The sequence below is a fragment of the Pithys albifrons genome, chromosome 2 (genome assembly GCF_047495875.1).
Source record: "Pithys albifrons albifrons isolate INPA30051 chromosome 2, PitAlb_v1, whole genome shotgun sequence".
NCBI lineage: Eukaryota > Metazoa > Chordata > Aves > Passeriformes > Thamnophilidae > Pithys > Pithys albifrons.
The window spans coordinates 54627856-54652429 of record NC_092459.1 but is presented as its reverse complement, the minus strand read 5'-3'; the positions used below and the strand labels follow the sequence as shown (position 1 = coordinate 54652429).

The 24574-nt window shown below is 36.1% G+C and overlaps 1 protein-coding gene across 1 annotated transcript in view; it reads right to left on the bottom strand.

Moving 5' to 3' along the window:
• The window catches only part of LAMA2 (laminin subunit alpha 2), a 369190-nt gene that overhangs the window by 245049 nt on the left and 99567 nt on the right, over window positions 1-24574 (bottom strand). Inside the window, exon 4 of the mRNA XM_071549053.1 lies at window positions 11300-11542. Within this exon, the coding sequence (XP_071405154.1) occupies window positions 11300-11542 (243 nt within the window). The remainder of the gene's footprint in view (window positions 1-11299; window positions 11543-24574) is intronic.

Genomic DNA, 24574 nt, shown 5'->3' with positions numbered 1-24574 from the left:
AATAAGGAATTTGATTGCCTTGAAAGTATATTTGCAATTTCAAGCTTTTGTTTTCTTTTTGTAACTGTCTTAAGTAAGTGGAAACATTGCACCATAATGTAGTTTCAGCAACAGTTAAGCATACTACAGTTCATCAGACAAGATGCAAGGCCTGGAATACTGTACTTTAACACAACAGTGATGGTTTCTGCTCTATTGGCTCTTCGAAGTGTACTTAGAAGTGAGACTGCATCCCTTAATATGGAAAAAAGGTATTTTGTGCACAGTAATAACTAACAAGATAGTTGCAGAAAAAGTTAAAGGCTTGGCTCTTACAGGAACATTCCCACTGGTGAAGCACACTGAACCAGTATTTTTAAGAGGTATCTACAACCAGATAGATTGGCAATGTGCTCTAGGTTCCAGCACATAATATGGCAGGTGACTTTTGATTTTTAATAATTAAATGATAACTGGTTTAAATTTCACTGTACACTACAATGGTGAGACCTCTGATATTTGAAAACTTGTACGACCACTGTCATTCTGGTTTACATTTTGTCAGTGTCATACATCTGCTGCCACAGGAACTCAATGACTCATGCCAATGGTAACTCTGGTTGCAAAGCAATTCTGAGAATCATGTTAGTCTGAGTTCTGCTCAAGCAGAGGTGAAATACACTGGCATTAAGGAGTTAAACATGACCACCTCTCTGCTTAAAGAATGAAATATAGTGGTCTGTCAAACACATTCTTCAAAAGTACTCAAAAAGCACAACATTAAAATCCAAATTATGCTACTTTTTAAGGTAAGACAACACATCATCTTAAAAGGATATTTTTAGTTTACTGCTTTTTAAAGTAGTAAGCTTCTTTTTAGACAATGATCATGAGTGAGACAAGTAATTGAAAATAAATAATAAAACAGGAAAGCTATGTTTTCTTGTGGATTATAATAAAAAGCATTCTGATCCCGAGATTTAACTAAAAGGGTCCTAAGTATGCCAAACTAAACAAATACCATCCAAATACTCACTCTCCCTTTCCTACCAAGATATTATGACTTCCCTTATTTATTATGATTATCCTAAAAACTCATAACACTTCCTACTATATCTTCTTCCTGAATGAGATGCACTGTGGAGAACACTGTGGAATTACAGACAAATTACAGCCAGTACAGAATTGTGACCAGTAGAAAGAAAATCCACAGCAATTTTTAACAGCTGTAAGCAGTTGCAGAGGGCTGCCAAACACAACTGCTGATGTAAAAGAGGGAGAATGTGTGGATTTAAGCTGTTCAAACAGTAAACAAGTACATCTGGTCCTGAATGTTATCATTAAATAAACTGTGGTAATATTTTTTATATTCTGCAACATTCCTGTTTTGAACCACTCTGAAGCATTCTGGACTGGGAACATTTCTACAAAACTTTTTTCATTTTTTTTTGTAGTGCAGATTTATGTGTGGAAAAGTCCGTTATAATTACTGTACAATGTTGGTATCTAAGTTTAGCAAAACCTGTGCCATGTCCTATCATTTGGAACATGAACTATGAAGGCTTTTGAAAACCAGATGGGATCTCTGTGAATGGTAAGCATTCAGTGCCTTTAAAACCATTTGTAATATTTTAAAAAGAAAGAAGAAATAGGACACTAAGCTGTAGAATACAAGAAACTTTGATACCTCTCCAGCTCTAAACCTGACCTGTTCAGACTTGGAGATATTTTACAAAGGCTACTATATGAAAAGTCGGGGGGAAAATAATCCATTTCTAAGTAGCATAGAATGAACACACCAGACCAGGAATGGCATAATAAATATTCTCTTAAAGGCAGATTAAAGAATTATGTGCATGAAACAACTTTTTGTTCTTTGCTCCTACTGTGATTAACTATTTTACAAAAATAGTAGTGCTTACCTTGATTTTGTCGAATTCTTATTGTTTGAATTTTTCAGATTTCATTTATAATACCTGACATAAAATGACACGATTTCTATAGCCAACTAGTGTGCTGGTTTGGGCTGGGACAGAGTTAATTTTCTTCACAGTGTCTTGTGTGGGGCTATGCTTTGGATCCATGATGAAAACAGTGTTCATAACACAGATAAATTCCAGCTACTGCTGCAGCATCAAGGCCTTTTTAGCTTCTCACCCTAACTCTCTCAGCGAGGAAGCTGGGGGTGCAGAAAGGGGCCAGCCGGGAACACAGCTGGGACAGCTGATCCCAGCGATATTCCTTACCACATGACAATGTGATCAGGAATAAAAGCTGCGGAACAAGTCTGCCAAGGCCTTTAAACTGTTGTTTTAAAACTGTTCTTCCTCCAACTTCTAAAACAGAGACAAGCTCTACTACACCTACTTCTTTATGTCTCATCATAAGAAGCCACAGAATCAACCTGCTGTGGACTTGCAGTCCTTGGCACTCCTATTAATTCTCAGTTGTCTATCAGCTTCATTATACTGATGTACTTGAAAAAGCAATCTGTCTACTTACCCAATTTGCATCTGTACTTTCTTCGTTCATGTATGCTAGACTCTAGACCGCAATCAAATAATTATTCCATTGGTATTATAGTGTCTCATTGACTAACTTTCCTTCTATTGAATTTCTGTGACACTTAAACTGAAAATTCCAGGTAAACTATGCTGTTTGGCTTCAATGTTCTTTTATATCTAATTACTTTACGCTGTCATGAACACATACATATATCTGGCCTCAGGCTGACCTATTTGTATGTCCCTGCTTCAACAGGATTTTAGCGATTAAAAGCAGTCCTCCATGTAGGCCAGATGGATTTTAACAAATTATAACTTTAATATTTTTTGAATTAAGCTATTCTTTCTTCCGGTAATTTTCCATGACTATTAGCAACTACTCAAAAAAAAAAAAAAAGTCTTCGAGTATCAGTTCTCCCATTCCCAAAACGACAACACACAGGGGATATTTAGTTCCCTTAATCAAACAGAAGAGAAAAAACCTCACTAAGTTACTAAGTATCCACTGCTCTTGCTTTGCTGTCAGAATAAAATCTACAGCTTCTCCCAGATCCAACAAGACAAATGTGGATGATTTCAACTAAATACCAAGACTAGGGTGTAACATTTCTCTTTGCAATTGAAACAGTATTTTGAGTTATAAACTACACTTGCAGTCATGAATCCTCCTTTTATGATTTGGAAAATCTATCACGGATCTACAGAAAGACGTGCAACACATCTCTTCTCAGTAAGCATTTTGAGCAATAAATGACAAATGCCAAAGAAAAAAGGTAAATAATCTGATCAATTCTATTCTTCAACTTCAAACTGAAGGACTGTTCTGTATAGTATGTTTTTTGCATATTGCAGCTTTATTACTTTTTAAGAATTATAAATCATATGATTAATCAGTTTTGGTTTTTTTCCAGAAACAGTAGAAATTGCGACATGAATTTCTGCTCAGGGACAGAAGATGTGCCAAGATAGAAAAGTAGACTGTCTAACTACACAAAAGAAACTTCCATTCCAACTTGGCCCACACAGATTCAGCATCAAATATCCTGTCTCTTGTTTTTACAATAATGGGAGACTGCAATACTAATTATGGGTAGTTTTCTACAGTTGTTTCCTCTTTGCAGCGTAATTTAGAAGTACCTTATATATTTTATATCCACTCTTTTTTCTGTAATATTCAATATCAGACACTCAAGTTCAGTATATGAACTATCAACTTGAAAGTATTACTGTAAGTTTCCCTTTTATTTTCTTACACAAAAATTAACAGAAAATATTGTTATAATGTAATTATAAAATTACCAAGTTGCAAGATTAGTTGTACAGGATTTGAATAAATTACTGCAAAGTCAATTTACATCATGCATAATAAATTCATTTAAAACTGTCCTAAATTAAATTCTATGTTTTCAACACTTTCCTGTGATACTAAGCATATACATCAAATGCTTACTTTATTTTTTACACATTTTACAGCATTTACACGTGTTTGAATGTCCATTAGAAAAACAGAAATGTTAATTTTATGTTAGTGAAGCAATATACCATTGTGTACACAGAGTATGTAAAATGTAGCCATTTATTTGGCAGTAATGTGATAAAGGCCTTTTTTTCCCTCAGATTAGATACTCAAGTTATTTTTACCAAGCCAAATAAAAAACCAAAACCTTGTTCAGATCTCTAATCTGTTTTATCTCTTTTTATAAAATACTTCTTTCATGGTCATTGTAAATAGAAATTTTGGAGCAGCTGAAAGCTTATGTGCAAAAATTCTTGCATAAAATTGGTATTCTATTCCTTCTTGGTAGACAGAAGTAACCTTCTAGGCTGCTATTCTTTCAAAACACTCAAACACCAAGACTCAAAAGTAAAGGTTATCACAGTCATTTCACTGAGACCAATCATAAATAAAAAGATGATAACCAAAACCATGGCTTCAACATAAATCTTCCTGAAGCTGCTGTAGCCAGATTGGGAGTGGAAGCAAACAAATAAAAACCAAGACTTACAGGGAAAACAAAGTATGAGTAATCTAAGAGAGTTAAGCAGGAGCTGTTTAACTGTATTAGTGCAATATTGAATGAGATGAACAGTGTTCACAGAAAACTGATCCAAAAGTTACTATTGACTTCAGTGGAAAGATCTTTAATATTAGGCACCATTTATCTATGGATCCTGTTGGCTGTCCTTCTTAGTAATCACTACAAAATACTAAGTATGCATTGTAAGACAGAAAAGCAAGATGATATGAATGATCCTAAGCTGAGGGACACTAGAATTTCAGTCCAGAAAAAACCTAATTCGCTATTTCTTAGAAAATGAAGCTATGCCACCTGGCTAGACAGCCTGACTCAAAGTATGCTAAAGACCTGGGAAGCAGTACTAAAAACCTGGGAGGCAGGACATCTCAGATACAAGGATTGCATCTGATAATATCTCTACCTTCTAGGCAAAAGACTGTCAAATGTCCGCCATTCACAGTTTTGTGAAATTTGTTTTCATTTTCTTTGCACTTAAAAAAATACAGAATAATCAAAGAAACTCTTCATTTTGCATCACTTGGAAAAACCCATGTCAGTCAAAATAAGAATTTCCCTTTCACTTTTTTTTTAATTTGAATTATTTAAAATTATTGCTATTCTCCCTCTTCAGGCGTCAAAATGAAAAAAACTGTTCCCAGATCCCCGTTTTGAAATTTCTGACTCAGACTGAATTCATTAGTCTCTGCCTAATGTCTTTGTCTAAAGTGTGATGCTGGAAGTAGAACCCACTTAAATTTCTGAACAGTTTGATCCATTAACAATAGACTGTTACTATTTTTTTTGTATCATGTATTTTTTTGCAATGACAATATAGCAACAATATACTGGTACAAGACAACATATGCCATAACCACAAATACTCTAAGGAGGTGTATAGACACACAAGGCAAATACATGGAAATTTAGCATACTTATGAGAAGTGCCTAGAGTGATTGCAGCTGAGGGCATGGAGAGAGATACTACTTGCATTACTTTTTCCTGTTGATGCCTTTTCTACATCTTATGCATTTGAAAAGAAACCTCTCACTGTTACTCAAGGGGAACTAAGAGTTCAGACTTCAGAAAATTATTTTGCAGTAAAAAGAAGACGCTGAATGCTTATTAGGAGCTGAGAGGGTCAATCTAAAAATAGGAATTATAAAGGCAGGATCAATATTTCAACTGACAACATTTTAGGCAATTTTTTTAGGAACTGTGTAGCATCTGTATAATTTATTAATATGGCAAGAAAGGCCAGACAAAATTTTCAGTCTGCAACTGAATACATTGCAATTTTGAGTGCTTCCAAAATTCTGACCCTCTGTCCTCTTAACATTGACTTTCTCACACTTTAAATCTGGCTAAGAGAATTTCTATTTCTTCCCTTCCTTCTCTGTGAATCACTGAGCCCACACCAAATGGGACAAGCAATGAATGGTATGAAGAAGAGAAATCTAGGATGCAAACACTGGGAAGTAGTAGATTTCAATCTTTATGGCATCACTGGCCTGAGACAAGCTCAGCAAAGTACTGGGATGTTGCGGGAGGTTCCAAGGCATTTGAGACATGCAGCACAGGGATGCATTTAAAAAGGGGCACAGTACAAGCATTCAAGTGCTATGGTAAGTGAACAAAATAATAAAAAAAAACCCAAAACCAAAAAACAAACATTACTATCAGGGAACTTGTTTCTATTTACTTTTCTTCTTTACATGTTTAGTACACGCTTTCAACTTCCACTTGACTGAAGAAAATAAAGACAAATGAATATGCTTACACAGGTGAGCCTTTACAATCACAAAACCAGTATTTTACTTTTTTTCGACCTTCCATTTACATTGCTACCATCACATTGCAGGTTACAACTGAACATACATGTGCAGCTATAATACCTCCTTAATAATAGACTGATAGTCATTACCAATATCATTATATCAACTATCTGATGATTACATTGATTGCTTCACAAATGCTCCTTGCTGAAAAGAATCAAGCAACACTAAGGGCTGTGTTTGATAAGTGTCTAGACAGAAATTTTGAGAATTTGGTCCACTCGGTATACTGCAGTTCACACTTGTTTCTAGCATCAGAATATTTTGCTTCAAATATAGATCTTATACCATTCCAATTTTCAGTGTCTAAATGTCAAGGTAGAACATTCTCAGCAACTGACAATGTATGAAAGACATCTCCCACAGGAGGATCAGAGATTGTTTCTCTTACTCAGTACAAAGAAATATTTTCTGAATTGTGAAATCTTTTGTCACTGTGTATCCCAAATTCTAATCAACTGCAGAAATATCCTTTGAGGCAGCATATTCTGAAAACAGATTCTGCCCATAAAGAGGGAAGGATTTTTTTTTCCTTTTAAGTTTACATACCTTCTGCACCACAGCAATGATTATAATTTTTCAAAACCAACTTTGTCAGAACACCTATATGTCATGACAACCTAGAGAATCAATTGGGTATTCCAATTAAGATTTTAAAAGACGGGAATTAAATTCACACCCTCACTCTTGGTTTTTATACTATCAGAAGGCCTCATTTTAGAGAAACTAAATGTGTCCCAGAATATGGGGGGGGACACATCTTTTTGACTTCTTAGTAAAGGAAGTGCTTTCCTATCAGATTAATTAAGCTTCTCTTCCAATGTCTTTATTGAATTTGACTTTCAATATCTGCTTGCACAGAGAATTATTTGATATTGAAGAAACAACAAAGCAATTATTTTTTACCTAAATATTTATTTTTTCCTAGCTTATACAAAGTATTCTATATCTATGTATGTTTGAAGAATGTTTTTTCCAAGTGTAACCTCCTATTGTATTTCCTATGAAACTATAGACCAGGTAAAATGTGTCATTTTCCGTGAAAAGATATACATTTTTCTAACGCATTATCAACTGTGTGTGTTATGCAACAGTGATGAACTCTTGCACCTGAAGTTTTCAGAGGGTCCCGCTTTGAAACAACAAGCAGGGAAGAGAGAAGATTCCCAAGTGTCAAAATACAAATACTATATATGCTGGTTAAAACAAGCATTTTCTAAAAGGAATCTTTACGCATCTCACAGAAAATAAAATTACAACACTGAAAGCTAATGTCCAGAGCCTTACATCCACCTAGTCATCAAGGTAAAGAAGCTGTGACACAAATTGGGATTTAGGAGGATTAAAAAGGTTTCATTAAAAAAGGTACAAACGAGATGCAAACATCAGAGGATCCTGTGTCAGGGAAATGAAGCAAAAATCACTATGGTAACCTAATAATTTTTAGTTCTGGAACTAATGATCATCTCAGGAAATAAAAGAAAAAAAAGAAGCAAAATTCCGGTATGGTGTTTAATCAAAGATGAAAACAGAATGAGCATTCTTCTCTACCTGAAAATACCAGACTCATCCCACCAGTTGTTAACCCTTACATAAATGGGTCTTCCTCAGTTAGTGTAAAATAGAAATTACCATTAAAGCAAGAAACATCAGTTCAGTAAAAGTTAGAGTAGCTCCCTTTTTTTTCTGGATTGGTGACGCTGAGACAGAGAAAATTTCTTTTTCATTTTGAAATACTATTTTGGAAAATTTTAGCATTTACATTTATCTGGGGACTGGAACATCTCTCTTATGAGAACAAGCTGGGGGAATTGGGCTTATTCAGCCTCAAGAAGCAAATGAGAGAGGACCTCACCACTGTCTCTAAGTGTCTGAAGGGAGGGTGTCAAGAGGATGGAGCCAGACTCTCCTCCGTGGTGCCAAGCAATAGAACAAGAGGCAGTGGGCAGAAATTGATGCACAGGAAGTTCCACCTGAACAGGAGGAAGAACTTCTGTACTGTGCAAGTGACCAAGCGCTGGAACAGATTGCCCAGAGAGGCTGTGGAGTCTCCCTCGCTGGACTAAAATGCTCATTGAAAGTATACATAAGAATATATTCTGATTTTTCTAAGATGACAAGTTTTAACCGCAGACAGTAGTGTAGATGTACATTTGAAATTAGCACTGGCTTGCTGACCTATGATCCTTCTGCACTTCATCAGGTTTTCTGGCTGTACACCAGGATGGTGTGCCTAAATAACTCATGGGGTTTGAAGCAAAGAAAAGGAACTTATATACATTTCATAACTGTCAGTCTTACAAAATGACTGTAATATCTGATTCATAGAACAAAATTGCTGTCCTGGAACAAAAGTAAATTACATAGTAGATGCAGTTTCACTGAAAAACCAGGGGCCAAATACCATCTACAACACAATTGCAAGTAATTCTGATATTGGTAGAAATTTTGTTATTTTTCATGTTAAATGTTTGAATATGAAAATATGAAAAGAATTAACATGGGTTAATTCTGTGTAAATGCTACATACTTCTTAATGCAGACTTTAGCTACTCAGACAGATGAAACTAGTGTTTTATTTATGAAAAGAGTATTGTTAAAAATGTAAGCTGATTAGTTCACATGGAATCATACTCTTCCAGTCACTGTAAAGGTTAAGCTTTAGGCTTTTCATTTCAAGTTCTGCTCTCTCTATCAGGGCCACATCTCAGATTAATAACTACCTGTGTGAGGTAAGATCAACTTCGAGGGACTTAAATCATATGCTTTTCACGGAGCGTGCCTGTATCTAACAACTCCCCCTTGCCAAGTTGTATGGAACAGACGCATTCCTCCCTTGAAAATCATCTTCCCATTTAAAAAAACTGTGTATCAGATGCTGGTCATTTACTAGGCCCAGGACAGAGCTTCAACTACAACACATCAGGTCAAGTTAAAAATTATTCATTGCACACTTCAGATCAGAATTAAGTTCCACTCAACTCAGCAGGCTTTAAGCAAGTGTTTCAGTCACGGCTATATACCAGTGTGTTGAATAAAGTTCTTTGCTGTTTAATTCAGTCATTGAAGAACATAAGGAGGCACTGGTTTAACCAAGAGCACATCAGACTACTGGAATCAATATTTGTCTGTAAGAGACCAGGATAATCAAAGAAATGGAACCATGTAAATTAAATTATTAATTAGAATGATTACTTTTGCAATGTATTTTCAGTGCAGACATGTTCTCCCTTGTATAAAATTTCTTTGCAAGTGATAAACTGCTAACTCTTGTTCTGTTTACCCCTCAAAAAGTACTCAATTCAAACCAATTTAAAAACAGCACATGAGCACACACTATTTCTTTCAATATCACTTTATCTGCTCCTGCTAGATTTTACAAGGACAAATAACCATTCAAACGATATAAACACAAATGATACAACTACAAACACAAATATTTGTGATGACTTTTCCTAGACATGCTAATTATTTCCCATCTGATAACTCCTGGTAATCTGAGACTCTTTGAGATTCAAGTTCATATATTTTTAAAGTGTACCAGCAGGATAGTTTCACTGAAAGCTGTATTTTTCGATTTTTGCAACTGGCATTGGAAATTTTCTGTGAACATAAACAAACTATGCACATCTATATCCAGGACTCAAAAATAACTGTATTAACAATTTTGCATGTGAATATTGTTTTGCATTTAGGGGAACAAAAGAAATTTTGTACCTATTTATATGGAAATAAGCCACTGAAAAATGGAACATTAAAGAATTACCAGGATAAATATTGAGACTAAAATTTCACAGTGCACCATTAGAAATCAAAGGATCTATAAATAAATATATACTTCAGATCTAGTATACATTCAAACCACATTGTTTCCTTGAATTATCAAGTTATTTGCAAAGCAAGTGTTGGAATAAAAATCGGAGCAAAAATTACGCAGTTGGTTTTCCCTCTTGTCATTCTAATGGACTGAAAATACTTCATTTTCAGCTACTGTTGTTACATTGCCTTGTTCTTTCAACCACAGATCCTTATTCTCGTGTCCACCATATTTTTCCACACCCTCACTTAGAACAAATGACTTGTCCATGATTCACTTGCCAGGGCTTACGATAAAATAGTGGAGGCCTCTGACAGGAGAAGAATGAATAGGCATAAACAGATGCAGAGAGTCAGGTACAAGCTCCTAAAAGCATTAAATTAAACTCTGACTAAAATCTTTACCATTTGACATCCTGGCTAATGTATGGCCAGACTTCGCAAACAAAGATTTGGGAAGGGCTCTCCCCACGTGGGTGTGGATTTTTTAGGTGAGGCACAGCGTGCGCAAAACTGGCCCCACCTTTAAGCCCTAAGGTCCATCTGCCATGGCTGAGCAAGCTTGGACAGTGACAGTGAAGTCCTCAGGACTGTCACAGCACCCGGTACTAAACGGGGCTGACCCTGCTGAGCATCCCAGATGTGACAGGATGGGATGGCAGGGAGGCATTTAACTGCCAGGGGACGGTCCCACTGAGACTCGAAGTCAGGTCCTTGGATTCAGAGTCCAGAGTCCCCTCCTTTATACCATGGGATTGCCCCTATCCTGGCTTATACAGGGACTGGAAATGCATCTAAAAGAAAAGTGTTTTAATGACTTCACTGGGTCTGTGATTTTTCTCAGTATTCTCATCTTTGTTCACAAATGACACAGGAACATATTTCAAGCACTTAAAAGTTGTCTAAAAGTACCAGTGCTACCTAATAACTCTTTTATCTCTTAGTTTACTTTTTAGAATATGCTTATTAGAGTGAACCTTGTATGCATTTATATAGGACCACGTAAGATGAGGTTTTTGATTGCAAATAGACTCTCTTCTCATTTTTCAACTGTATCAAAACATTCTGTCTACTGAAGGCAGATTGGCCAATTAATCAAGGAGGTTTTTTCTGCCAGGTTGCAATACGTGGAATGACATCTGATCTTACCTCTCCATTTTCCAGAGGATGGATTTTGGAATAATAAGAAGTGCATATGACTTCATCATCTTTTAGATAGGATGGAGTTCCAGGACGGGGGTGAATGTTGTAGCGTGTCAGGCACTCGCTGTCTGTGATAGCATAGTACTGCCACGGCTGATAGTCAACACCATCCAGTGAACGCTCTAATATCCAGTTCCCAGGACGAGGTGAGTTAGCTGCTTTCACAATAACATAGGCAATCTGGAAAATCTGAAGAACAGAAGAATTGTTAAAATGCATTCAAGTACATAATTATAAATTCATTTCCATTTCTTCATAGCTGCCAAACTAACAACAGTAAATATTATAATACTTGACTTTTTTCCCCCTAGAAATGCAATATGGACTCAGATTACACTGAAACTCTCTAACTACAAAAATAAATTCTCCATTAACATTTCTGAAAAGTATTAGTTGCATTAGGCCAATAGAGACTTTGAAAACAGAATTAAAAAGCACTCTAAATCACACATAAGTTAGTAGGTACTTGCTAAGCTGCCATTTCAGCCAAATGTTTGTCAAGTTTGATTTGAAGTATTTTCAATTTGTTGAAGTGTGATTGTTTTCTTCTGAGTATTTATAGCCATTCACTTAGTGCTTTAAGAGTTGCCAAACTCTGTTACAACTCTATCTCAGTTAAAAATACCCCATAGGTTTAAATTATCAAAAGGTAATCACATCATGCTGCAATCATTCTACAAAACATTCTCATTTCAATCACACAACTCAGCATTGTGACCATAAATAAGCTTTATAGGACAGAGACACATCAAATATCACTACACACAGAATGTAAACATATAATCAATGCTCATTACTGTCCATTTCACCTGCCTATTCAATTGATTTATCAAGGTTTATTTCTTTGAACAGGCTTGCCGAAATACAAACCACAAATACATCTGCAATTGCAGAATGACATACATTAGTGATGTGGGTTTGCTTTGCTTTGCTTTTTAACCTAGTAACAGCTATATGCTATAGAGGTAGAACTGAAGTCAAGAAAAGGAAACACCTATTTTCATTAGAAAAGTAGAAAATGTAGAGAATTAATATTTTTTAAGATGTAGTGCTGAATCTGCATATGAGGATGCCAGAGGATATCATGGAGAGAACAGTGTTGATTTAATACTTAATGCTTTCTCTGTGAGATAGTCACTGTGAAGAAGCTGCATGATTCAGACTTTGACCACACAAAATGTCATGTGAATGCTAAGACAACCAGTAAAGCCACTGAAAGAAGATCCTACAGCAACTGATGAAAGAAACAGTAAGAAGATATAAATTGGTTTTAGTTAACCACCAGTATTACTGGAAAAGAGAAAATTTGTTAAGTGGTGGAGTACTGCAAATACTGCAGTACACTTGATGAAGGAGGCAAAGAAAATGTTTACCTCCAATTATCGTTCCGGCCTTCTATGCAGGTACTGAGAATGTGGTAAGATTCACAATAACTGCAGTCAGGAAGACAAACCTCTAACAACCAATGTTTTTCAGTGACAATAAGAAGTGGGTGAGGCTGTATTTATTTCAACCTGAAGAACACACATGTAACTGTGCATTCACAGGGGATTATCTCAAATTATCAACATTTTTATTCAATAGCATAGGATAAGCACTCCAGAGACAGGAGCAACCTATGTTTCATTCCATTGTTTCACAGGAAATCATACAATCACTTGTACTCTGTTCCACAAATGCCTTTTCCTCTCTCAAAGTCTTCTACAGCTATATTCTATTGTGGCCATAATAATTATAATCATATCTATCCCGGACCAGTGTTACTAATCCTGTTTACAATAAACAGAGATAAATACAACATTAACAAACCTCTCTAAGCAGTTACCCCCCAGTTAAGTTGTTAGAAGTGTCAGAGAATAGATATTTCATTCTGGAGTACTTCTAAATAATTTCTGGTTGGTTTTTGTTGGTTTTTTTCAATTTAACATAAGTGATTTACCTCAGGTTCTCATAAGATCATTCCTTATATGTTGAATGGAAAATAACTGAGGTTAAACACATTGCTAGAGCTTCTATCATGGAAGATGTGTGGTTTAGGGCATATCTGACAATAAATTCGTAATTATAGATGTATGTATATAGTTTCCTTTGTGGGAGTCCTAAAATTTGAAAAACTTCATGAAAGATTCATTGTTAAATGCTGAAAAAAAAATAGCTCTGCAAACATCTTGGATGCATTGGCTCTGTGGGGCCAAGACGTGTAATCAACAGGAAGTCTTTTTTTGTTTGCTTGCTTTGAAATACTAGGCTGTGTGTGAGAGTGAAACTTTCTACAGTGACTTCCCAAATTAGAGCCCTCTTTCAATAACATTTCCTGCACATTCTGCTGAAGATTTGTTTGAAGTCTTGATTTTTACCTTCTGAGATAGTGCACTGCTTGACTGAAATTTATTATATACCTTTGGCTTTCATTATTTTTAGCACACTTTGTAAATGAAACTGCAACAAAATTTTATTAAAAGAAGCAGTGGAGAGGAAACAGAATATTGCAGGTTATAGTGGTGTGATATTGTTTCTCTTAATCTAAACGTGATGGGAAAAAAAGCTTCTTAATGTAAATAAAAGAATACACAGGAAGAGCTGGTTTTAACTACTATTCAGTTTTCAACCTGATCCAGACTACTACTGTCCCAGCCTCTGAATGCTCCTGTAGTGGCTTCTGCAACAGCACCAAGCTACCTGCAACCCACTGACATAAGAAACTTTCCCTTTCCTCTTTCAAGTCTGTCCTCACAAGTGGAACTGCAAGACTGTATCATATAAAACAAAACTATTTCCTGAGCAGAGAAACAAAGCTGGAACTAAGGACCAGTATTTTTAAATGTTGGTAGGCTGTTAATGCTAATTGCATAGAGGGGAAGATGAACAAGCACATGCATCAAAAACATTATTCCTGATCTTTCTAAGGCTAGGCTGAAGACAACACAGGGTGTTAATCCATGCTTCTTAGAAACACATTCCTGTTTGGGGACATCTAGATATGTAGAGCTTTAGCATGAATCAAGAAGATAGTTGTCCCAGCTTAGACAGCTACACTAGGCACTACCAGCTCACCACAGTGCTATGACACAGACAACAAACATGGTGTATTCCATATTTTACTGTGCTTTCTAAGCAGGCTGACAATGACAACCAGTGCAGAAAAAACAGACTAAAATTAATGGCAGCTGTATGATTATTCTCAGAGCAAGTCAATATAATGGAAGCAATGCTTGCTTTCCAATCAACTGGAAAACTGTCCTTGTCCAGATACAAGAGTAACTCTTCTTTTATTGGGGACTTGCTTAGAAAATGGTGTTCTGGCTACTATAACACAACCAGCAAGTGCTTAGTGGCATGAGAATACTAATACTAATACGGTCTAATGTATCACTGGGTTTTGCTGCATTTGTTTCCACAATCAAAAAAAGTGAAATTGTGCAGCACTCTGAAGCCTAGTTTCCTCATACAGTGAGCTTCTATTCCCACAGGGCAGTCGGTGGAGCATGCCTGGTTAGTCTTTCAAATAGCATCAATAAACCAACATATGTCAATGGATATAGTAACTGCACAATATTAGAGCACATCTTGTTTTCTAAAAGTGCAATAGAATGCAACCTAGAGACCGAGGTTTGCTGATACAAACGTGAAAACAGAGCAATACCAAGCTGCATAGTGGCATGCAATAGACCTCTAACACAGCTGCTGAAGGGCAGCTAGCACTTTTTTCTACTTGTTCTACTCATGTGACCATGGTATAATCATGAGAATGGAAGGGAAGTAGTCTAAATAGACCTTTGAACCTTTCCCAAATTATATATAACATAATCCTCACGATTAGAAACAAAATGAGTCTGGGATCTCATTTTCCGTGGTAATTGTCTCAGCGGTGAGATCTGTGAAACACATTGTAGGAACAGTTCCGTAAGTTATAGCGCTTTATCTTCTTGTGAATGCCTCATAAGACATAGAAAAGTGCATCCTACTATACAGGATAATTTGCTACACTAATATTATTCAGATAGAGCTGAAGTGAATCATTAATCTGCATAGCGTTAGCTAGTGAAGTAGGAAATCTCATTGTATCTGACTCCCACCTGCGCTTCTATTTAAAAAATAAATCCTTCAGTTAGAAAGCATTCATGTAAGTCAAACATCATCAGAGAAAAAAATAAAGTACCACACAATTCTACAGAAGTATTTCCATTTCATTTTCTCAACAGAAAAATGTACTAGCTCTAATGGAGGCTTCCATCAACAATCTGGTGTGAACTCTGGATCTACTTATTTACTGTGGTTATGTTGTTGATTATTATTGCAGTTTATCAGTCAAGTAAACACACCATTCTTCCATTAAGAAGAGTGCACAGCTAGGGCTAGGGCTTGTTTCCTTACAGGCTGGCATAAATGCTGTCAAGCCATGTGGCCTTAAACATTCCACAGATATATTCAAGTAGTCATTTAAAAGTGCTGGTAGGGGCAGCAAAAGCAATGCAGACACCCCTTGCCCCAGTGTGATATCCATCCAGATAAGGCTGTCTCTGAACTGAAAAGGCTATTTCAACCCTCTGCTGGCTAACAGAGGTTATTGGCTACAGAGGGGTTCCCCACCTTAGGAGAATCAGCGGAAAGTCTATGCAGAATTTATTATGGGATGTGTAAATGGATAACACCTAATATGGAACATCTAGGGGAGGTAATAGAGGTGGAGAAAAGGAGGGATTAAGGTGGCTCAGGAAGGAGCAAGTGTAAGACAGAGGGAAAAGGAGATAAAAGGAACTGGTTGACTGCAGCTGGTCAGCATGCTAGTCCTGACTTTGATGGCTCAAGTCTGACCTATTGTCTCATTAAATCCTGTTTGTAAGTACCTTCCATTTAGGTGTGCCCCCTCTTTTTTACTGGGTATGTGCGAATAAGAGTTAACTAGCTCAACTAGCCAGTAAGCAGAAGAGGTCTGAGTACCAGCAATCCGAGTGGGGCTGCAAATCAAAAAGATCATGAAAAGATTACCTAAGGCTAGCTCCTGAAGCATTGTATGTTGTGCATGCATACAAAGTTATACACACCCCTACTAGACTTGAATCCTGATCAGCTGGACAAGAAGAAGAGGGTGAGGCCGGCTATGAAGTGTTTGTGTTCATGAGGGTGCTCACAGGGCACTGTGGTCTGCTTATGTTGCTCTGTGCAGCCATGTATGTGTTTCACTCTCAGGATTCTGCGCTCTGCCTTGCTACCGTCTGTATGTGAAGACAGAGCCATAGGAGCCTTGCATCCATCAGGCTACCAGATTCAATACTTTGATTACCTTACATGATCAACAATGAGGAATCACAGATCCCAAAAGATTCTCTCTTCAAAACTGTTCCTTGATCATTAATTTCTATCTTTGCACATAAGTATAGAAACAACTGTATATGGAGGACATAATACCACCATAACATCATAAACACCACATTTGCATGCACTGTTTTTCATTTTGGAATAGTGTCTCCTAAAGGGTTAAGACATGAAGCAGACCAAATCCAACTACTAATGAACTGAAGGAAAGATTCTTTTGAGTTTGAGAAACATGTCCTTGTGTTCTCATAGGTCAATTTATGTGGTCAGTAATATTTCAATTCAAAAATATTGTTATGGATTATTGTTTAGGTCTAGTATGTATGAAAGAGAGTCGGCAGTTTTGATGCAAGAATTTTTATACAATTGGGTATTTAAACAGCTAAACTTCTCATTTTAGTCTCACATTCAACTCAGATGGAGAAAAAGCCTTATTTAGAGATGAAGTGGCTCTCTGGATTCTTCAAAAGACCATCTAGCATGTATTTTCTTCTATCACTGTCCCTAGAGACAGTGGCCATGGTTTCAAATATTCTGCTCAGAGTTAGAAATTCTGTAATTGAAAATATTGGCATGGAGTGGAAAAAAATATGCTTAGCAGGATTCCACTAATATCAGTTTAGAGAGTTGAACATCTCCCCCCACTGCAGCAGTTTGCCTTCTAATGATAACATTGCTCCTGTTCATCTGAGCTGCTTCCAACTGAAATGCTGCTACCAGATGGGGAATTTGGGCTGAAGGAAATATGCACTTGATTCCAACATAGTTTTTTTCCCAGTGTTACAAGCAATTCTAGCGGGGCATCATCTGTCCCAGAAAAATTGTAGCTACATGAAGTTCTACTATGAATATAATGCAAATTAAGATGTCCACAGTGCTTCATGGGAAAAAAATGAAAAATATTTTATCACAGTAAACCTTGAAAAGCTATAAGGTGGGTGTCTCCAAACAAAGACATTTCAGTTAGAAATCCATCTTTTCTAATTATGCAAAAATTTCTTCATATGCAATGCTCAATACCATTCAGTTAATACTTGCAGAACATGTGTTTTGAAAAATATATAAAAATACCTCAACTTATAACAAGCTCAGCTTTCTCCCTTCCCTGTATGTAACTGCTAGAGACACACAAGTTCCTTTAAGAACATTTTCTTCTCCTTGATAAAAAAATACACCATTTATTAGTATTTCTGAACTCCTGCTCACATTATAAGTAAAAGAAGATTATGACTTGTATCACTTAAAAAAGTTAAAGCAAAGGCTAGTGCAAGAGTGCACATTATACAATGGCAAACTGTAAAGCTCTTAGGTTGTCCAGCTGTTGAATATCTGACACATTAAGCCAAATGGAAGGACTCAGTACCTGTAAAGTTTCTGTCAATGTCACTTTGTTCTTCGTAATTTTCTCTGTTGGTTTTCTCCATTACCCACTGTTCAGTTGATTGTGAAGGCCTCAAAAAGAATAGCTGCTTTCTATTGACTATTTTTGCCGCTCATCATTGGCCTGGCATATACCAGAATTGAGGGCTGAAGTTAATAATGTCTTTTCACAGTGCTTTCAAATAATAGCAGCAAGGAAGTGCTTTCAAATAATAGCAGAAAACAATTTCTTTTCTCTTTATTTCCTAAAGTTAATAACTTCTTTCCATGGAGAAAAGGTATGGTGAGAAAAGGGAAATTGATAAAATGCCAATATTTGAACCCTTCCTCTTAAAATATAGACAATAGAGAAGGACAGAAAATGTTGTTCTTCTATTTTGGTGAAAAAACACGTATACAAAAAAATTGTTATGTTTTTTTAATCCAAGAACTGATGCTCAACATGGGTCCAGTAGCATTGAGAGTACTGAGGGTGAAGTGTCTGAATTTCTTTCAGTGATGTTTCCATGTAGTGTCCTCTCACCAGCTCTCACATGCTCATAGCAAGTCTTTACATTTTAATTCCATAATGGGAATATTAATTTTAACATAGACAAACTACTTGGTCAGATACAGGAATAGCACATAAGAAACTGCTTTTCCTAGAGAACACTTAATTTTTTTATAGAACTGTAGATTGGTTTCTGTTGGAAGGGACCTATGAAGACCTAGTCCATACCTCCTGTCTTAAGAAGGAACCTCTTGCACTAGAGGCTGTTTGGTAGTTCCCAGCGTTCCTTTTAATACCCTTTTAAAAAACTGGTGTGATATTTGCTTTTCTCAAGTCACTGGGGGATTCACTTGTGTGCCAAGGCTTTTCAAATATGATGAAGAATGGCTTAGCAACTACATCAGCCAATTCCTTCAGGACCCTGAAAGGGACCTTGTCAAAGTTCTTCAGATTTCCTTTTTGTACAACAGACAGCAAGTTCACGCTGTACTAATTTTTTCAATAAGAAAATAAAGATCTTTTTCAATGTTATGGTTTCTGACTTTTCCACAGAGTGCTAAAAAGTATATAAATAAATACTTGTTACTTAGTGAGGTGCTATCTCTCTGTTACCTACCTTGTGGAGAGGGATACAAACAAACATCTGAAACTGTTGTATTGTTGGCAGAGAGCATCTTCTGCATTATCAACATTCAAACCTTTAACATTTCCTGCTGAAAGCTTCACAAGCTTTTGCTTTGAGTTTTCTGGAAAAGGAATTGTTATCCACCATATACAATGCATGCTAAGAGGCATCATATCTTGAGGAACAGGCACTTTTATTTTATTTCAATTGTAAGCTCTTTGAGGTTAATATCATGGATCTGAATAAGAAATAGACATGTACTAATTTACACCCATTCTCTGAACATGACACAATGTTCCCTCTGTCTCAATCTGGAAAATATTGTGCAGTATGAACAATGTGAACAATGAATAAAGTAGTTCAAATTAAAAAAAAAAGCACACCAGAGTTTTTCTTTTCAAAATATCTTTTCATATAAATCATGCCTCATTTCTGTGGATAAACATGATAGTGGTTAAGAGTGTTTTTAAAATATATGCTGGAAATAATATGAACCTGCCTCACATCACTAGACTTTGGACATTACAAAAATATGAAAAAAAAAAAAAGAAAAAATGTAGCTCCAAATTCTATTTAAACATTTACTTTTTGACCGTTAGTACCTTTTCCTAGAAGGATTTCAGACCCACAATCAAGACAATTGCATAGAGGAGGAGAAAGTCTTAGCAAGTCAGATTTAATGCTCTTGACCAAACTCTGCCCTACTGTGCACATTAGAACTCACAGCATTTTACCCACTGCCATACACTGCAATCTGAACACTTTTGCTTCTTGCTAGCTTAAACAAAAGGCAATTGAAAACAACCTTAAGCATATTTCATCAAATCATTGTATAAATACTGGTAGAATGTCACAAAACACTACATGACACCATGCTAAGGTACTTCCTTGCTATTGGGAGTTGTTTCTAAATCCCTAAATCCTGCACACAAAAACTTACAAAACATGCATTGGTCAATTAGCATCCTATCTTTTAACACATACTCAGATGTCCTTCTGTTACAAGTTTTCATCATGTGTACTACAGAAGTTTTGTGCGCATCTTGTAGCACAGACCTTACATTCCAGTATTAATTTTGTGATAAACGCCTAGCACAACAGAAGTGCTGTTTCACGACCACCATCAGCTGCAAAACTCATTTTTTCAAGTAAGGTTTTAGCATCATAAACTATTCAATGACAACATATTTCTTCAAAATGGATAACAAAATCTGTTCAAGACTGAGAATACTATTTTTTGTCATGCCACCATTCTCCCGAGTTCTGTAATTTTCTTTAGAAATGAAAATGCTAACAGTACAAAATCAGAAAACAACTTCATATTCAGGTTAGAATGTATGTGTCAATGGATAAAAAGTTATGAGAGAATACCCTGGACCTATATCAAAGGTGAATAGCTCTCTTAGTTAAAGCCAATATTAGAAAAGTGGTATGTATATTTAATGCAGTCATCCAGGGAAAACGTAAAGCAAGCAGCATCAGAAAGAAAAAGTATAATTTGTCAAAACTTTTCAAAAGTCATTGTTAGTGTGTATTTTGAACTGAAGCTGAAAAGGTTTGCTCACTTAAAATTCATTCTGACTAATCACAAAGCAATAAAGTTATGGTCTGATTTAGCAGGGAACATAAAAAAATTGGGCAAAATAATCCTGTGGAGGTTTGTTGTTAATACAACCACTCAGCCTAGCTTACAGCACATTAGATGACGGGTATTACAGCTCATGTTTCACTACAATAATGGCTTCTTAGCATTTCAGAATGCATTGGAGAGTATTCCCTCCATGTATTATTGCTCCACTCATGAAAAACTATTTTTTCGATGCTGTAGGAAAGTCAGAATCAGTATCTCCCCTAATATTTGTTTGTTAGCACACCTGAAAGCTTAATGCTGCAGGGTCTTCTGGAGATGTGGCTGGCATAGACATGCACTCTCAAGCCTGAACTGAGGGAAAAGGTCGTTTGTTTTCCTTTAGGTTTTTGTGTGAGTGATATTAATGTGGAAAACTTCATTCACAGACAAGAACGGAGCCCTGGGTAGCATCTGCTGCCAGTACACATATATTCTCTACTTCCCACAAAGAGAAATTCAGATGGAAAGCTGCAAAATATAAAGTAGATTTGCTAATAGTATATAAAACATATAGTTCTTTTAAATGTTTATTGTGATGTCAAAATATTTACTACAGTTCTGTTTGTTTTCATGATGAAAAATAATTATATTTTTAGGTATGTTTGCTGTAAATCCTCACTGGTATGTGCTGTTTGTTTTCTTGTTTTGCTTTTTGAATTTTCAAGTACTTTAATTATAAACTGACTTCAAATCCAATAGTGTTGCTTTGAAAACAATCATTAAAATTAAATATTAATAATATAGAAAATTTAAAATTAAATAATAATTTAAAATAACATCAGAAGGACAAAGTACATTTTGTTTCATCCTATAGATATCTAGTTAGTGCAATACTAGCAAACAGTAAAATTAAAGAATGTAAGAGAATCACTACAATGTTCAGATCCAAGTCTATGGAGGCAATGAATAAAGAAATTTTTTTTAAAAAGCAGTATTACAACTGACATTCAGATACATGTCTAAAAATTTGCTGTGGACTTCAATAGAATTTTTTTTTAAATTTCATTCCACAGTCTTATTTTCATGGCTTTAATTTCATCTCTTTGGGACTTCAACAGTGCTTTACTACTTAGGTATAATTGAGTAATGGAACTGGACTTAGGACTTTTTTTTTCAAGATAATATTAATGTTCTGAATTCTCAAACATTTACATTACTTCAAAACAGAATGATTCACATGGAAGTAATACTGAGAACCAATACTGAGGATGACAGCTCTATGTTACAGGCACAGGCTGTAGCTCATAGATCAGTATTGCATACTTTGAAGTTTTACAGTCAGACACAAAGTCCCAGTTGCTCCAGGGAGGAGTGGAACTGTTTCCTCAGTAGCTCCAGAAATACGTTCCTGCCCCCTCCCCCAGGCTGGCACTAAAACCTCACACAGCAAGCCAAATCAGAAAATTGATCCGGCAGAAATCTAACCGCAAAAAACAAGACAAGACATAGTTTTCTGTATGAATGTTCATCTGGTTTGCTGAACGACAACACAAGTGCTAGTGCCAGAACAAGAACAACAGAAACATCTCCCTTTCACCAGTGAGGTGAAGGGGATGCAACAGGGGGAGCACAATTTGGGAACTGCAGCATTACAGTCTCAAGAGACTTTGCTTTTCTCCACATTTCTCTCTTTAAAAAACACTTTTGAAGATGGACAAAATCAATTGACATTTGTTGGTGAAAAATCCAAGTTTGGATTAAATTTCATTTCTGCTAAACTACTTTCTGGTTTGGGGATGAAGAGAAGCTCTAAACATTACCTTTAAAAAGGCTATTTTGAAAGCACTTGAAGCCAGGAACTATTAGGAAAAGAGAGAAAGAAAACAACTGAAAACCTAAACAAAAATGTTTACACATATGTACAAATTTAACATATGAACACTAACTGGCGAGTAATTTTACTAAACTGCTTCTTACACCCCAAGACTAAATGGTACCATTAACTTCCTCTTCATTCCTTTAACTATTTTGATATTTGAAGTTACTCAACAGAGAGCTAGCTGTAATTCTTTTCCCCATTGGAAAATGTATTTGATATTCCAGAGAACAGAACACGTAACAAAAAACCAAATATCTCATATTGTGATGTGCATATTCCTATAGTACTGTGCAGATAATCTATGAAGGCTATTTTAACATGTGTTGCTCAACACATTCTAACTCCTTAGCCACTCTTTGTTGAACTTTTATAGGTTAAAACAAAAAAAAATTGCAATTACGTATTAAAAGAATCAATGTCATTGTGAAATATCATCCAATTTACTCATATTTCACTGTGGCTGTAAAACTGACTTCAGTCAAGCCTGAAAGGATTAGTTTAAGTGAACCTAATTGTGGGGTTCAGCTGTATAGACAAATACCCAATCAATGGGTTCCACTCGTTATTTGAAACCAGACAATAGGAAGATTGTTTCAGAATTCAAAAATCATGCATCAACTTCAAATCGTCAAGACTCAAAAAGTTGGTTATTTCTCCATTAAGAAAAAAGATTAATTGAACAGGGATGAAGACTGTGTAAAAATTCATGGGTCTCCACCACTTCATTTTCCTTCTGACACAGTTCTTGTAATAAGTGGGTTTGGACTGGCTTTGGAAGGGATGATGAAACACAGGCAATATCTCATTTATTAGAAACACAAAGAAATGGCTAGTCAGAAAGGGTGGATTTACTTCTGAGATTACAAAAGTACTCCAAACTAGTCCTTCCTAGGAATCCTTTTGTAACCTCCTCCATGAAACGCTAGAAGGCAGAGGGAAGAGGGTCAAAAGAGGACAGAGAATTGGTGACAGAAGTAAGAACTTCGTTGCCCATATAATTTTCCATTAAAAACAGCCATTCTTCAAATTAAACATATTAAAAACAGTCTGGCCACACATCTGGGCAACATGTTCAACACAGTTCTGCAAGACAGTACTTGCTACAGTTGACTTAAGTCACCCTTGGCTAACAAACATTTGAGCTTTGTTGATGTGTAACAGTGCTGAGCCTTTCTGCAAGAGATCTGTACTCCCCCAAGGGATCTGGCTAATGTTGTGTATTGAGGAACTGATAGTTGAAAAGGCTTCCTTCAAACAGTTATTGACACAGCAGTCACAGTGGTAAAGATAAGGAGCAAATGACAAGCAAGGTCCAACAAACAAGGTATCATAGGAGAGTGTATTCCTCTCAAAAGTCCCTTCTCCTACAACAAAATTCAGCAATATTGCACTAAGACATGGGGTAATACCATCATTTTGGTGTGTGCAGCATCTGATAGTCTTAAAATAAAAACTGGACTCTGTTCAGACACAGAGCCTAAGAGGGTACATCCACATTAGCTTTTCAGCTCCAAGAAGAAGCATGCTTTAGAGGTCAATCTCCTACTGTCCCAATTTAGTATGCTTTGTTTCATATCACTAATATACTATGGTGCTGCCAAACTGGTTTCTTTTCAGAAAAGAACTGAGCCAAGTGAACATGCTTATACATACATGATTCATTTTATCTGCTAAGGGACATTCAGCCCATGGTCCCTAACAGAGCTAGTCTGAAGTAAATTTCTTGGTAAGTGAGCTGAGTCAGGACCAGATACACACAAGTCCTCTCCCAAGTCTGTCCCTCCCCTCTCCCATTGTGACAAGCTCTTTGATAATGCAGGCAAAATCAAAGTATCAACAGTGAGATTTTTTTCCTCAGCTGGTTTCAAATTTTACCCAAATATTCAAATTATAGGTCACATTTCCCATTATGTATAATAGCATAGCAGCAGATGTATAAACTCACTGTACAACCCAAAATT